General features: G+C 45.7%; 1 protein-coding gene across 1 annotated transcript; it reads right to left on the bottom strand.

Annotated features, from left to right (window-relative positions):
* Positions 1 to 1,498: 1,498 nt before the first annotated feature.
* On the bottom strand, positions 1,499 to 15,542 carry acsbg2 (acyl-CoA synthetase bubblegum family member 2). The gene is made up of 15 exons (XM_085136928.1): positions 15,192 to 15,542; positions 11,379 to 11,508; positions 11,066 to 11,184; positions 9,785 to 10,053; positions 8,580 to 8,668; positions 6,555 to 6,675; positions 6,320 to 6,400; positions 6,083 to 6,232; positions 5,769 to 5,945; positions 4,575 to 4,756; positions 4,133 to 4,375; positions 3,830 to 4,047; positions 3,574 to 3,713; positions 3,134 to 3,380; positions 1,499 to 2,832 (listed from the first exon to the last, which is right to left on the bottom strand). Exons 1-15 carry the CDS (start codon positions 15,196 to 15,198, stop codon positions 2,714 to 2,716), a joined length of 2,292 nt encoding a protein of 763 aa, XP_084993054.1. The 5' UTR covers positions 15,199 to 15,542; the 3' UTR covers positions 1,499 to 2,713.
* Positions 15,543 to 16,751: the final 1,209 nt, after the last annotated feature.

Genomic DNA, 16,751 nt, shown 5'->3' with positions numbered 1-16,751 from the left:
TGGCCTGTCGCAGCAGGAACAGCACAGGTGCAGATGAAATAAAGATGGCTGGACGCCGTTTAGCAGCTTCGCTTTCACGCTCTTGACCTCGTTCGTGCCGGTTCAGTGACCGGAGACGATGTTAATGGTTCGGGCAACACAACAGTCTGTGCCGTGAGCAGAACCGTGAGGTCTCTGGTGCGGCCTCTACTTTATGTGCTGATTTAAAAATGTCATTTTTTGTTAAATTAATGGAAAACAGTGATTTTATCCTTTAGAATAAAAAAGAATCGAATATTTGTGATATTGTAAAAGTTTTAGTATCACAATTCAATTTGGACCCACGATAGCTAACAGTGACCACGTGGTAAAGACTGTGTGCAGATGACCTCCTTTTTATCCAGCTGATGAGACGCATGAGCACAGTTTGCGTAAAAATCCTGTTATTTGTGATAATTCAGCACTGCTGTGGCCAATCCTGCAAAGTGTCACAGCTGCGAAACTAAATATGAATGTGTGCATGTGTTCGTTACTACTGTTCAGTACATTTACATTGTCAGATAAGACAAATAATGGAGCTGGATCACGTGGTGAGACGGTTCTAGTTCACTTACAATATAAATGTTCAGGATTTTCAGTGAAACGGAAGAAACTGAGTTAGGTCCATTTTTTTTACTCTTTCCTTTTTACAAGTCAACGTGAAGCGCAGAGTTTCCGCTTTATTTTTTCATAATTTTTGTATTAAATGTTTAGAAATTTCAGCCATTCTTATACAAAATCCCTAACTTGCTTATGAAGTAATTGGATAAACTCAGTGTTTGCACGAATATCGCAGCTGTCGCCTTGGAGATGCTCTGCCGTTCAGTTTTGTTTACCATGGCAACGCAGCCTCCTGAGCCGCGTGCGGTAAGGCTCTTCGGCTGCGTGCGTGCACCTGCTGACAGAAGCTGCTTCATGATGCAAAAAGCAGAAAAGCATCAGAGGAAATAAGAAACTGAACGTCTGCGAACTACAGAATCCAAACCAAGAGATCGGCCTCTGAAAAAGCGAACCATCCTGTGCTGCAGGTTGATATTTAGTAACAGCATCGATGACAAACTGCTAACGCTGCAAGAATGAAGCTTGCAGCGCGTCGGTTTTTCTCTCCCCCAGTTTCCGCTTAGCATTAGAAGCTCGTGTTTTTTGTGGCCACAAATACGAGATGTGAGAGAAGATCTCACAGAAGTGGAGGAAATATTATCGAGCAGCCTATTTCTGGTTGTCGGCACACCGAATAGCATAGAAACGGTTCACATGTGCCACGTATTTAACGAGGCCGTCGGCTCTTCTTTCTTTTTGACACCTGAGTGTTCTGATTGTGAGGTTGCATCATCATCATCATCATCATCAGAGCCCCGCCTGCTGTCTGCACAGTGCGCTGTCTGCACCGACTTGGGTAAACCGTGTTACTCTGTGCATTTAAATCCCTCCGCGTTACATTTACAAAAACAAAACGAAGGACACGTTTCACAAAGTAGCGTAATGACTTCCAATTTATTCCACAACTGATCAGACACACATTCACATTGTCGTCGTTACACGCAGGCCTGCTTCACTCTCCTCCTGCTGCTGTTCTTTCAACCCAGACTTCTTTAAGACTAAACAGCTGTTAGGTTCGGGCAGATCCAGGTTCCTGTCAGGGGTGTTGTGAGCCCTCACTGAACCGTTTGCTGCGAAGAGTCTCACAATGCAAGTGCATTCTTTTAACCTTTTTAGGTAACGGATTAAACTAAAAAGGCGTGGTGTGCTCCCTCAGCCCATCCTCACTCACCCCGACCCCCCTGAATCACCGTCATTTCCTCCCTTTGTTTGTCATCCTTAAAACAAAACACACACAAACCCCAAAATTTAACGTAAATGAACAACAAGGCTCAGTTTGGCTCTGCTGGCAGCGCGCCACACACGCCTGCTATATACTAATCTTACAAGATATACAAGATGACCTGTTTTGGAGTGCAAGAGCTGCTTTCAAATTTGTCACATTTGTCACATCGCAGACGAGGCCGATGGTAGGCGACCTTAAGCTGAAAGCTATTTGCTATAAACTGACAATACAGTCCTATAACTTATGTACAATTTACTTCATCTCCATGTGAGTGCAAAATAAACGTATTCCTGACACGACCGAATGAATCGAGGTGGTAAAACATATTTACAGTATTACAAAATAAAAAAAAAGGGTCACACAAATGAAAATACCTGACAGACACCAAAACGCAATAGATATGGCTTCATGACAGACTGAGAACGATAGCTTAAATTCAACAGCAGAACATTTTTGACATTTAGAAAACAAACAACAAAAAGGAGCGAAATCAACGAGAGAAACACCAAGCACATGTGAACGTGTGATTGTGGGATTTCGCTCCATCCGATGCTCATTTGGTAAACAGAAAAACTTTGGTAAAGTGAAAATAAATACACACAAATTATTCATAAAAACCCCAAAACATCCCGTTGTTATCAAGTATTCCGGTTTGCGTTGCAGCTGCTACTTCATCGATCACACGTCACTGCTCCTTCCAGAAATACAAATAAATAAGCTCAATTTAACCTCATTTGGCTTCTGTTCTGTACAACAATCATAAATGTAAACTGAGACAGACTGAGCGCGACTTAAGGCAGTAAAAAAACCAAATTTAAATACAGGAGGAACCCAGCAGTGGACTGAATGATGCAAATGGTCCCAGCAGGTTTATTTGGGTGGCAGGGGGTTGTCGGGGGTTGCTGGAGACGCCACGTCCTTGTAACAGTTATCGATCTGCTCCTTGTACATCTTCATCACCACCGGCCGCTTCAGCTTCATGGTGGGGCCTGCGGGCAAAAGAGGATTCGTGCTGTTTAACTCCTGCGAGGTGCAGCGTGACTGCAGCCTGAGCCGTACCAGCGCATCACCACATGCATCCTCCTGCTGTAACTTATGTTTCTCTGTAACGGACTTATTTGAGCTACCGTACTCAATATCTCATGTGTCTTAGCTCCAAAAAGGCAGGAAATACCCAAATGTGAGTAACTGTGACTACAAATAGATGTGAAAACATCTTCATCATCGTGCATCTTATTAAATGTCGTTTCAAAGCCGCTGTCTAATAAAATAAACCGCACATTCACTCACCCAGCTCTCCTCCGCTGACAGAGAAGTCTCGATCCAGGACGACCCACTTCTGAATGCGCTGAGCGTTGGAAGTGGACTTCTCGTTGACTCTTTTGATGCCCTCCTGGATGGCAGCGTTGACCGCAGGGTCTCGTCCGCCCGAGATCTCGGAGACGCGCGTGGCCTTGCTGCCCAGCTGCCTGCACAACTCCACAGCTTCTGGCGTCAGCTCGTCCTGTGGATCGCCCGTGTCTGGGTTCACTTGGCACTGGAGGGTGAGGAAAAAAATCAAATAAATATCAGAAACCAAAACAGCACGATTCTGAAAATCCCAACGGTGTAGTTTCTCAAAGCGACCACCAGGTGTCAGTGCTCCTTTCCTCACTACCTGTTAAAGCAGCTGCACTGATGCAGTGTGCTTTCCCCCTCACTCCTCCCGTTCTCACTGTCTGAATCTTTACCTTGATGGTGAGCAGCATGGACAGAAACTTCCTCTTGTCTCCGATCAGCATGGCGTTGCTAATCAGCGGCACGGCCTCCTTCACCGCGTCCTCTATGGGGACGGGAGGGATGTTCTCGCCTCCGGCTGTGATGATCAGCTCTGTGAACGAAAAGAAGAACAAACCTGAAGCAATCGGCCTGGAGAAAAAGGAGAACTGATGCTCTTCATTTAAATAGATAAATAAAAATCTGCGTGCGATTTAGCTCAGGCTGTACCTTTAATCCGCCCGGTGATGAAGAGGAACCCGTTCTCGTCTTGCTTCCCCAGGTCACCCGAGTGCAGCCAGCCCTCCGCGTCCAGCGCCTCCTCCGTCTTGTCGGGCATATTGAGGTAACCCATAAAGACGTGGCGTCCCCAGAAGCAGATCTCGCCGTTTTCCTCCTCGTCTTTGTCGTGCAGCTTCGTTTTGCACCCCGGGAGCTCGATACCGCAGCTGCAAGAGAGCAGTCGTGTAACTCACCAGCGAGTATCGGTCGTTCCGTGCAAGCCGTCAAACCAACGCAAAGAGAAAAACGTACCTGGTGAGCTTGAAGGCATCGTGGCGGGAGATGGTGTGAGGGCCGCTGCTCTCGCTCATGCCGTACAGCTCGCACAGAGGGATGTTGAGGCTGAGGAAGAACTGCAGGGTGTCTTTGGTGATGGGGGCGGCGCCCGTGTAGCACTTGGTGCAGCGGTCCAGGCCCAGGGCCTTACGCACCTTTTTGAACACAAGCTTTTTGGCTATGTGATAGCTGACCGGAGCGCCGCCTGGTGCCGCATTCCTGAGGAGAAAGAGAGAGAACGCAGCGTGAGGTGGAAGGCTGCTCCAGCTGATGAAAATAAATAAATAGTTACAGTGTTTCAACAACAATCCTGCATCTGCACTGATGTTCCACAAGAACATCTCAGCAAACTGAAACAGGAACCTCCCACCTCCGAGGAAACGATTCAGCCCCTTCTTAAAGAAACAAAAACACTCACTGGTTCAGTTTGCTCAGATTGGTCCGCAGACCCACATCTTTGGCCCAGGCGGCCACTTTCCTTCGCACGGTGGAAGACTTTGCTCCAACAGCTTTCATCTTCTCCTGCATCTTCTCCCAGACACGTGGGACGCCCATGAAGGCCGTCGGTCGCGCCTCCTTCAAAGTGTCTACCAGCGAACCCTGTAAGAAACAAACAAACAGCCTTAATGTTTGGCATGATTGTAGCTAAAAGACTTGTTCTTAGAGCCTGGAAATCACCATCTCCTCCATTGTTCAGGGTTTGGCTACGTGAGATGAAGCTTGTTTGTATATTGAAGAGGTTCGTTATCGTTTGGCTGACACTCATTTTAAGTTTGTCGAAATCTGGGGCCCTTTTCTCGATCATATTAATGGGAATTTAACATAAACTTTAACCCATTTGACTGCACTTTGTGTTTGTGTGAAGCTGCACCTCTGCCGGACCCTGACTCCTTCCTGGACATGTTTCCCACATCTTCTGGTCGTGGTGAACTCTCTGTTGTCCTGTCTAACCTCACACAGAAGATCATCTTCTTTGGACATTGGTGTTTCTTTTGAACTTTTGATTTGTACTGGCTAACTGGTGTATTTTTATTTATTTTGTTTTTATTTTTTTCCTTTTCTTTCCTGTTTTCCTGTTTGGGGTCTTTTTATTGTTGTGTTTGGTTTCTGTTTTTTCTTTTTTTCGTCTGTGCTTAAATGTTATTGTTTTTGAATCTTAGGTCCTTTGTCTGGTGTGACGTTATGTAACTTTGAACTTAAAATCTTATAAATAAAGATTTAAAAAAAAAAAAAAAGAAGAAACAAACAAACAGGAAAATACAAATAAAAATCAAACATTTTCACAACTTACACAAAAAGAGGATTTTGACCCTGAGGAGAAAGAGGAAGTGTGAAAGAAACAGAAGCCGTTTGTGTAACAGACGGACTAAAGAGCCACGTGAGGAACCAGAGGGGGGCGCTATGCTACTTTTCTGTTAATTTTACATCATTTAAATTACTGATGGGTATTTGTAATCAGACACTTGGGTAAACACTTGGTTCTTGTTCTATAGCAGCCACACAGCAGCGTACAGCAGGCCTGTTATATTGACCGTACTGTGCAGGTGGACCTATTAAACGGGCTGATTTTTGTGCGCCGGCGTGTTTGTGTTGTCTGTGGTGTGCGTCTCACCTTCAGGGCGTCGGGCTGAGCGAAGTAAGTCACCCCTCCCATCTTCATGGCGATCCAGATGTCGACCATCTGGGCTGCGATGTGGCTCAGAGGCAGGTAGCTGACCACCACCTCCTGAGCCTGGGAGGCCGCGGTGAGACCCACGTGCTTGGCGGTGGAGTAAGCGGTCCAGGTCAGCTGAGAGAGAGTAAAGATGAGGTGCTGTGATTGTTGTAGAGTTTCACATCTTTACTGTAACAGTAGATCAAACTAATCAGCTGATTAGAGGCACATTGGCTCAGAAAGCTGAGGATGTGAGGATGGGTGGAGCTTACGTTGTCGTGGCTGAGCATGACTCCTTTGGGCTGGCCCGTGGTTCCTGAGGTGTAAATGAGCGAGCAGCACTGGTTGGGCTTCTGGCTGGCGATGATGGCGTCGAGGGGAGCGTCGGGCTCGTCGCGTCCGAGCTCCAAGAACTCGGCCCACTGCGGCACGCGAAGAAAAATAACAACACTTGGATCGTGCCTCTTGTGCTCAGCAGCTTCTCTTTATGCACGGACGTGTGCGCTTACCGTGTACAGGTTTGGTTTCTTCTCTTTTAGTTCGTCTTTGTACTGGACGATGGCTTTCAAGTGTGGCAGCTGGTCCTCAACCTGTGGACGGATGTGAAGACGATCAGTAAATCCACTCGTGGGATTCCTTCAGTATAAGTCACGACTTTTACAGCTTGGTTTAATAAACACACATATTATGTTGTTTTGTTCAGCGTGTTGCTCCACATCCACGTGTAACTCACTCTCATCTTACCTGAAGGATTTTCTGCAGCTGTTTGTGGTTCTCCACCACGATGATGTTAGCCTCGGAGTTTTCTGCTACGTACTGGCACGCCTCAGGGGAGTTGGTGGTGTAGATGCCCACAGCAAACCCACTGTGACACAGAGACACGTCAGTCAGCTATAGAGCCGTTTACTTCTCTATATTGTTCCAATCGAATCAATATCATGTTGATTAAGAGGCCTTCCATTTGCAGATATGCATTTGATAAGTCAATATAGATATTGTTCATTTGCTTCCAGTCGCCATGGAAACAAGAGCTTGCAGATGAATCAGAAGCGCCGAGTTGCATTCAAGTCATACGATGGATGAACTGAGCACACTTGGTGGAAACGCATCAGCACATGAATCTTGTTTGTGTTGCATCTGTGCAGCTGCGTATGTTTAGTGTGACCAAAGGTATAAGTCAGCCAATCAAGTGAGAGCTTTCACCAAGGTACATTTAAGACTTTAATTTGTTATGACACAGAATGCAATTAAACATTTATTTTAATGGCTGCAAAAAAACAAAAAAAACCCAATAATAATAATAATAATAAAAAATAATTAATAAATAATAATTAATAATAATAATTAATAATAATAATAACAATAAAAAATAATTAATAATAATAATAATAATAATAATTAATAATTAATAATTAAGAATTAATTGATAATTAATTAATAATTAATAATTAATAATTAAATAATAATAAATAATAAAATAATAATAATAATAATAACAACTTTCGCAGTTATTTGCTGAAAGTGTGACTTGACTCTACAGGACGTCACTGTAAATAAAACTGACCTGAACTGAATCAGCTGCAGACTGAAGTTATTTTTGTGGCACTTTTCATGCGTAAAGAACGAAACTATGTTCATCAAAACGACGCGCAGGGCTGCTCCCAGCAATGGGTGGAGAGCATGCAGCATGCAAATGAAAAGCAAATCGCTTTAACCCTGCATTTCAACAAAGCAGCAACAAGTTAAATGTTTGCTCAGACTGAGCTGCAGATGCCCGAAAATTCAGGACATCCCGATGTTACCACAGGAGAGCCCGTCCTCCCCTTTCTTAACAATCTGATGAAAATGGGTCAACAGAACCCACCTGACCTATGACAGCACCGTTTTACTAGAACACCGAGCTCCCGCTCTAAAACACAGTGAGATATGATGCAGGATGCGCTTCAAATGTTTCGCTCCGGTGTGGAAATCTGAGCCTTAAACTGAAGTTTCCAAACACGACCTGATTGCATTCATCACGACCGGTTTGTTGACATTCCAGCTGACCTTTTTGTTGTGATCATTAAGCAGGGAGCGGCATTCAAGCATGCACAGTATCGGTATCAGAGTGCGTGGAAAGAATGAGCTTCTCTATAAACAGATTTAAGAGTTAAGAATCAAAGCAAACATGAAACTGTCACCAGAATCGGCGTGAAAAGATCAGCATGACAGATGTTTGGTGATGTCAGCAGCTGAGCCTCAGCCAATCAGTGCCTTTAGACTCTTACTTTGGCTCGAGGGTCTCGGTTTCTTGGAATTTCTTGCACTCAATTAGCGTGTTGGATAACAAGCATGGGTTCATTCATAGTGAAGACTTCTGCAGCAAAGCTGAGGAGCTTGTGATTACTGTTATGTGATCAGTGCACAGACACAGAGTACAAACACAACACAGACGGAGAAATAAGCCTTAAAAAGCACATCAGCATTATCAGGAAGATGCACTGATTGGATGCACAGCGGATCAGTTCAGAAGAGGAATCGAATCATCGCATGTAAGAGCACGAGCTCTTGGAAAGTGAATCGAAGTTGAGTGCAGCACCCGAGTGAACACGCATAGTTTCAACCACCCATCGATCCATCAAAAAGACGGTATTGCTCTGGCACACAGGACACACCAGCCGACGCGCTGCCACACGTAAACATCAGCGTGTAGATAAGAGCCACAGGTACAGTGAGCAGGAGGGTTAGAGTCGTGTAAAGGAAATATTCAGGGCTGACGATGAAACTCACCCCGCCAAAATGGCTCCGATGTCTGCGACGAACCACTCAACGGAGTTGAAGCCCAGGATCCCAACGCCGTGGTAACGCTCCAGTCCGAGCTGTAAAGGCGAGAGCGCACTTAGAGCACAAGTCTCACTTCCATCGTTGCGATTGTTGTTACAAATCACTTGTTTAATATTTACCTTTTGTTATTACTTCGGGGTATTTTGTATTTGACAGGATAAAGAAGGGGGCGGTCTGCTTGTTACAAACTAGAGTGCAGACAAACGCACACGCAGCAGATTCAGCCTGACTTTCTTTTCACAAACACAGACAGTTTGAGGCGTCAGGTCTTCCAGCTGATGCTCGTGTGACCTGAGGTGCAGGTGCATTCAGCTGCAGCCAGCATTCATGAAGTCGTTCATTCATTGTTGAAAGATAACAATCAGGTGTAGCTGATTGTGTTAGGAAGCACAAAACAAAAACTATCTGAGCTTCATTTATCAAGTGAGCGAGGGCGAAGTTCAGCTCTACGATTTGTAGTCGAGGTTGGTTTGTGCGTGTGAGACGCAGAGAGAAACGTCCGAGTTTGTGTGTCGGTAGAAATGAGTCAGCCTGCTGTCTAACAATGACATGCTCTGTGCTGCTGAGACCTCGCCGTCTGGCCTGACATTTCAACCCTTTGGTGCGGCGACACGTGCTGTCTAGACTCGGCACAAAGACGAACGCACGTTAAAACGGCTCGAAGAACTCGAGGACTGTTGTTGGAAACAGAAATCTGTTGATGCTGAGGAAGCCCAGCTGTGTGTCAGAGCTGCAAGCAGCAATTCTTCTTCTTCTTATTGATTTATCTGCTTTTTATCCGTTTTTATGAGCCATCACTAAGATTTCGTCCAGGAAATGTTGGGACAATCAGTCCGGAGAGTGTCTGCAGTTATTCTCACACGTGTAGCGCTCATGTTGCTGCCTGTGTGAGGCGGCACACGGGTCAGGAAGCCCATAGCCATCTTTATCTTTCTTCTTCTGGCTGAACAGGAAGTGCATTTGGCGTTTAAAAGTCAGCCAAATGAAATCTGCGGAGCCGCCTGCTGTGGTGACAACAGCGGCCAAAATTCTCTTTCACTGTCTGACAGACGAGTCTTGCTCAAAAACTGAACTCAGCTTAATTTTATGTCCTTAAAGTAACGGATCAACCGTAGATGGAAACGTTACCTAAAGAATAAAAGAAAAACTACCTTCAGGAAGCTCTTGGCGGCGGTGCGGCAGGTCTGGTAGTAATCTTTGTATTTCAGGCTTTTCTGCTGGTCGCCCTCCTTCCAGCACAGAGCCGTATATTCGCCGTAGCGCTCCACGGTCGAGACGAACATCTGGCTGACCGTCAAAGCGGGTTCAGCGGCCAGACCGGACTCCTCCATCCTCAGCTTCACCTCTCCGTCGCGCTGCGTCGTCCACAGACGGGGTTCTGCTGCCGGCACGGACAGGGAGTCTGGGCGCTGGGCGCTCACTGGAAGACGTGCAAACAACAGTCAGAGAATCGATGGAAGGCGGGCCTCGGCAATAGATCTGTACGCATCTGCCGTCCTTGAAAACTGCGACAAACACCCTTTATTTAAGGTGTTAATGGAGATACATCCAGCTGCAGGCCTGCGATAAATCTGCAAAGTCACACGGGCTCAAAACTAGTCTCAGCCAATAGTAACAGAGCTGGCATGAGTCACAGTGACAGCCAAGAGTTAGCAATCGCTTCAGCTTGGCTAGATATGACATTCTTTAAAAAAACAAAAAGGTGGTATTATTTTAAAAGGTTTATAAATAATCAAATATAAACACGCCATGCGAGTGATTATCGCTTATTGTAGGAAAACTCTGACAACAAAACCAATCGATGTGTGATCGTTTCTGCAGAGAAGCCCCGCCTCCACGTTCTGCTCTCACACGGAGACAAACTGCAGCAGGATGTTTGAATATGCAGCAGAACAGCGTCACACGGAGGGTTTATGACCATTTATGATTCGTTTAGAGCACGGCTGGAAATACTCTCATGAAACAGCCACCAGCAGTTATTATTACATGTTAAGAGCTCCTCTTTAATAAAGTCTTTAAGAATCATAAACGAATGATAACGAATGTCAATTAACTTTGGCTCACAGTGCAAAGTTCCCCTTTCGTGGTTATAAACAGATCAGAGCAACGCGTGTGCCGGGTTTTCCTCACTGAGACGGGAAAGAATGTCACCGTTTAAAGGCAGGAAAAGGGAAGTGGAGCTCGCTCTGCCAAAGCGCAGAGTTCCTTCACGTCTGTTTGCTGCGCTTCCTCAGGAAGGAGAAAAAAGATAACATCAGCATTTACAGCGAGCACAGAGATGGGATAAAACCCGAGGTCACGACCTATCTGTACGGACGCTCCTAAAAATGACACCGACGTCGTCTGATTGTACGTCTGCATGCTGCTTATCGCAATTCTTCCAGCGCCGCCCTGGTGAACGCCGGATGCTCGGGAGCGCCCCCTGCACTCACCTGCTGGTGTGTTTGAGCTCTGCCCCGCGGGGACCTCTGTAGTCTTGGTGCTGCCGGTGGCGTCATGGGCGCCGGTCTCCTCTTCCCTTTCCCCTGCGGACTCTTCCTCTGAAGACTCACTAAAGAAAAAGAAAGGAGAAAAAAAAACCCACAGTGGGTGTGGGTCAGCAGGTGGAGGAGGGTGGGAATCCTGAGAGCAAAGATCATGCCCTCATCCCAACTGTTGGTGGTGTAAACACCGTCACGACCTCTCTGTAGGCATTTCAAGCAAAGACGGGCTTATTTTAGGAGCGTGTAACTTGTGTTGACGTACTTTGCTGTGTCCGCGATGACGTCGTCGAGGGAGGCCGCGCTGTCCGCCGTAACGCAGGGCGACTCCAGGAAACCGACTTCTCTGGGAGGCTCCGTCACCCCTGACATGCTGGTGGACTCGCACAAAGTTACTGAAACAGAGGATGGTCAGGGCGTGTTAGCGTTCACAACAAGGAAACAGTTTCACACATGACTGAGAGGCTCCGAGAGAAAGACCCCTCCCCCCAGCTGGATCCCAGGAGTGGAGTGCATTTGGGGGATTTGTGCTGTAATAACAAAAAGTCGTTTGCTATTTAGATCTTAGACTTTAAAGAATCATAACTGACAAAGCAATAAGATCCAAAGGACTGAAACATTTGGCTTTCCTTGTCTAATTAGCGCACATTAGCTGACACCGACGTGTGACAGCCAGCAGTGGGCGGTACTCACAGAAGTCGTGCGTCCTGTAGGGCACTAGGTCATGTAACCCTTGCAGTTGCAGTGTTCTTGCAAAGCGTCACGAACCTGCCCGACTTCTGTCTCGTGATCAGATAAAATGCAGCTGCTTAGAAATCTCACCGAGATCATTGCGACCATTTAAAAAGCTGATCTCTGCTCAGGACGTGCAGAGAGCGACCTGCGACGCACTCGATCGCACCGCGAGAAGAAACGGCTCGATCGGATCCGACTTCATGAGCTGTTCAAAGCCTGGATGATAACGCAACATATGGAGCCCGGCTAGCAAACACACGTTACAGATAACGCCGTCTTTCTACTAATAATCGACTGCGACTGCTGCGCTCGGTCAACAAAACACCTCAATAAAGAATATTTACACTGCTCCACCCTCCTGGTGTCGAGTGGAAGAGAAACAGGAAAAACAAAGGAAACTGATGATTGTGAAATATCATTTTGAAAGATACAACAGAAAGAAAGTGGAAACCCCAACTGGGACATTAGAGCGTGTCCCATCTGGGACATTAGAGCGTGTCCCAACTGGGACATTAGAGCGTGTCCCAACTGAGACATTAGAGCGTGTCCCAGCTGGGACATTAGAGCGTGTCCCAACTGGGACATTAGAGCGTGTCCCAACTGGGACATTAGAGCGTGTCCCAACTGGGACATGTTCCCTCTTCTCTCAATGACCTTGTGATTTACATGCCAAGCCGATCCGTACCACCCCCCTTCCCCTTTTCCTGCCTTTCCCACCGTTTCGTTCATCACAGGAACCACGTCAGACCTCTCTATCATTCAAACCACTGCTGTCCCAGCTGGACACCCCCTCCTCTCTCTTTCCTCTTTGGTAAATCACAGGACTTATCTGTTTATGTAAGAGGGCTGAGAACACATACCAGCAGCTTCATCTATCTGCTCTAGCAGCAGCCCATCATTTCTCACCTCTTAGGGGCCAACCGGGATCAGTCCCATGGGGGGAAAAACAGAAACAAACAAGCTCCAGAGAGCCAAAAATAATTTTTGTGACACATTTGAAACATATTCCCAACCTAAACTTTCCATAGTGGAATAAAACACAGGTCAGCTGGGTTATTTCACGTATGAATTGCATCTAAACTGGAAGAATTCATCACATTTGGCCAAAAACACGTCGCTGAGGAGCAACATGGGCTTGATTTGGATTTGATCAGGATGTTTACAGGTCTCTCTGTGGACGCGTCGGCTCCGGTGCAGCTGCAGATTCCTCTGTGGAGGCAAGCAGGCAGGCCTGGGACTGACAGGGGGCAGACATTCAAAATCACCTCCCCTCCTCTTATTTCAGTCACTGCTGCGTTCTCGTGACGTGATGGGGAGGATTCTGAGCGTGACGCTGATCTCGAGGTTCAATCGCTCATCAACCCTACCAGTCTACAAACGAAGGCTGAATATAGCCTTTAGAAACTCTGTGAGCTTTCATCACACAGGCCTGGTATGAACCCCCCCCCTGCTGTTCATCTGGCAGCAAAAACACCTTGAAAACATCCATCGGTGGTCAACAAGAGGAGCGGTGTTATTGATCCACGAGCAGCCTAAGAATACATTTCCCCGGCTGCTGTGATAAACTTTCAGTTTTTCCAATCAATCATTTTTCTTCTGTGGTTTCCTGATAATCACCCATGGGAAATGTGTGGACATCCCATTTAATTATCTCTCAATCACCAAAATTACAAACCTCTGATTCTCTTAGCCGATATAGATTAACCCGTCAATCAATGCTTGTGTCAATAAAGTGTTGAAACCCGCCTGACTGAGCCATGGCTTTACTTCCTTCACAACAATGTTTCTAATACTCAGTGTGTGTGATGGAGAGCCTGTACGTGTTTAGCAGGTTTGGCCTCTGTCACCATAGCAGCAACATGGATGCTTTCACCTTGTTTTCAGGATGTGAAAAAATCCAAAACAGATTCAGTAGCAACACTATGAGAGCAGCTGTGGCCCAGGAAGTAGAGCAGGCGGTCTACCAATCAGAACAGTGGATGGATTCCCCAGCGACTCCTGTCTACATGTTGAAGTATTTTGGGTAAGATATCAAAGAAAATGCTTGCATTGATTTTTTTATTTGTTTGCAGTAAAAAGGGCGTTAACTGTTTAGAAAAGGTCTGGACTTGTTCTTTCAGCTCTACAGCTTTTTAATCACTCAGCTAATAAAACTACTATACCACAGTTTAGCTTTCCACAGCCCGAGGTGACGTGTTCAAATGCACCTGTTTGAGAAGTCACAACCAAAGACCCAACCAATCAGTTATCAGAGTAGCTGCTCGATCATTTTCTGCTGACTCTCTGATGCTCCTGTTGATGAAGCACGGCCAGTCTGCATGCTTTTGTTTTCATGAAGTTTCCTTGTCATAAGACAGCACAGCCAGCGCCAAGGATGAATCATCTGACGGATTCAGCACAGTTGTGCAAAATGCTGCATCCACTCTAACAGGGAGGGGGGGGGGGGATTGTACTGCATAGCAACAGCTGTTTCATTCAGAAAGGGAACTGCAGTATCCCCCCCCCCCTCCCCAATCCTTGAACAAAAAAGTGTCTGCCCCAAAACCAAATGAGGGACTCTCCCTAAAACAATACCACCATGCTTGCAAACTTCACTTGGGTTAATCCCCTTTTAAACTGTATGGACCAAAAGTCCCCCCCTCCCTCTCTCCCCCCTAAATTTTCATTTTTCTTCACTCGAGCTCCATTTCTGTTTGTCCAGAGTAACAGCCAGCTCACTTCACCTAAAGCCACAGTGCTGCTGCTCTAAACGAAAGTGAGATACAGTGAATTCCCAAAAATCAGTGAATGATCTCCTCCTGCTTCCATCCAGCTGCTCCTTCCACGCAGCGCGCACTGGGCGTCATCCTCAGAAACCCCACGGTACATTGGGTACATTTTTTCCAACGTAATCTATTTGCATGCTAAGCAGACTTTTTTAATGGCCATTTTAAACGTGAGCCAAATCACAGGGAGAAATACAGATGGATCTGATGGGTGGGCTACACCCTTCTAAGACCAGGTCTGGGCAGGTTGTCTAGACACACCCAAGCCGTAAACTTAAGACCTTTTTTTTCTGTAACACATTTATTATCATGTATTATCCTATTAACGTCTAAAGCAAGCTTCACTGAACCGAGACATAAAGAACTCAAATTATAAACCAGGAAATTGTAGATCTGAAGGCGAAACATCGTAATTCAGAGTCCAATCGAAGGCCTGTAAATGCAACACGCACACGCGCAGGCGGTTTTATTAACGGAAAAATCGTCACCAACCGGTTTCTGGCCAAACCTGATGTGTCGACGTGAAACCCAGCTTAAAACAAAACCAGAAAAGCTCCACGCGGGGCTCAAATACTCACACTGCATTGCTGGAAGCTGATTCTTATTCCGGTTTGGTTGTCTGTTTCTTCGTGACTAGATTTTTCTTTAATCTTCCGTTTTTTCTTCGTGTTTTCCGTTAACGTCGTGGCTTCAGTTTGCCGCTAAACACGCACCGACCGGCCACTGTCTACTCAAGCAGCAGATCATTCATTTTCAAACACACAGCCGGCTCCGTGGGTCCCACCCACCCTGAAAAAAAAAAGAAATCCACTCAGGGTGGGGCCTGTCGGTTTCCTCCGGTCGCACCGCCCCCCTCACAGCACCGCCATTCTGATTGGTTCAAACTGCTCACACCACAGGACCTGGTTTCCATACAAGGCTACGCAGGGCACAGAGGGGGCGGAAGTTGCAGTGAGCGCACGAGCTCATCTGCCCCTCCCTCCTCCACCCTCGAGCGTACACGTCGCAGATATGCAGTCTCGAGGGGGGCGGCGGGTTACTATCGGACAAACTGCAGAGCCCTGACAGCTAGCTAGCGCCTGTGCTTGGCTTTAGCTTCGTGACTTTCCACTGACAGAAACGTGCACTTCAAATGCACCACATCCTGCAACCTACATTATTATAACTACTGCGCATGCTCCTTTTCGTCTTCATTAAAGTTGACCAACGACGGCAATTTAAGATAAGATAAGATAGATAAGATAACTCTTTATTGTCATTGCACAGTCATACATTACGGAAGAGTAGAGCTGCCACCCAGGCAAAAGAAAAATACAAGTGTATCACGTTATAACGTGAAAAGTTTATTGTTCTAACAAGATACTTTTCCTGTTTGTACAATATACTATCACGTTCGTACAATATAATATTTATATTGTACGAACGTGATAATTATATTGTACGAACGTGATAATTATGTATATTGTAATAACGTGATATTATGTTGTTCAAACGTGAAAGGTATATTGTACAAACAGGAAAAGTATCTTGTTAGAACAATAAACTTTTCACGTTACAACGTGATACACTTGTATTTTTCTTTTGCCTGGGTGGCAGCTCTACGCTTCCGTAATACATAGTACAGTAGTACAATGAAATTGGAAAACTGTCCTTATGACATGTAAATATAACATAACAAATGTCCATCTATAAAAGAAGAAGCTGAAAATCAGTTTTTTTCTTTTTGTTTGACAAATTGACAACTGCTACATTTTACTTTCATACTTTTCTATTTATATTTCACTACAATTCAACTGGAGTTTTTAAAAATCCTCACTCTGGCTCCAGTTCACTGCTCTACTTAGTTTATAAATTAGGACTTTGCAGTAAAAAGGAGACCTGGTAAACTACAGAGCTTCGACCTTAAGCTTGACAGACCAGTCCTGTATTAATGGTTTTATGAGTCACAAACTAATATGGATTAAAAACAAAGGGATGGGAGGGATGCAGATAAACGCTGTTGACACACACGGAACTTCTGTAAAATATGTAAACAAAGCTGTAATGGGGAACGAGTCCACGACCTCTCGTGAACTGCATGTTTCCCCCGAGGTTAATGAGGGTGTGGAGTCACAGCTGAATTTACAGTACACATCCAT

This window comes from Neolamprologus multifasciatus, chromosome 17 (assembly GCF_963576455.1).
Source record: "Neolamprologus multifasciatus chromosome 17, fNeoMul1.2, whole genome shotgun sequence".
NCBI lineage: Eukaryota > Metazoa > Chordata > Actinopteri > Cichliformes > Cichlidae > Neolamprologus > Neolamprologus multifasciatus.
Note: the sequence above shows the minus strand (reverse complement) of the source record. Positions and strands in the feature narration are given on the sequence as shown.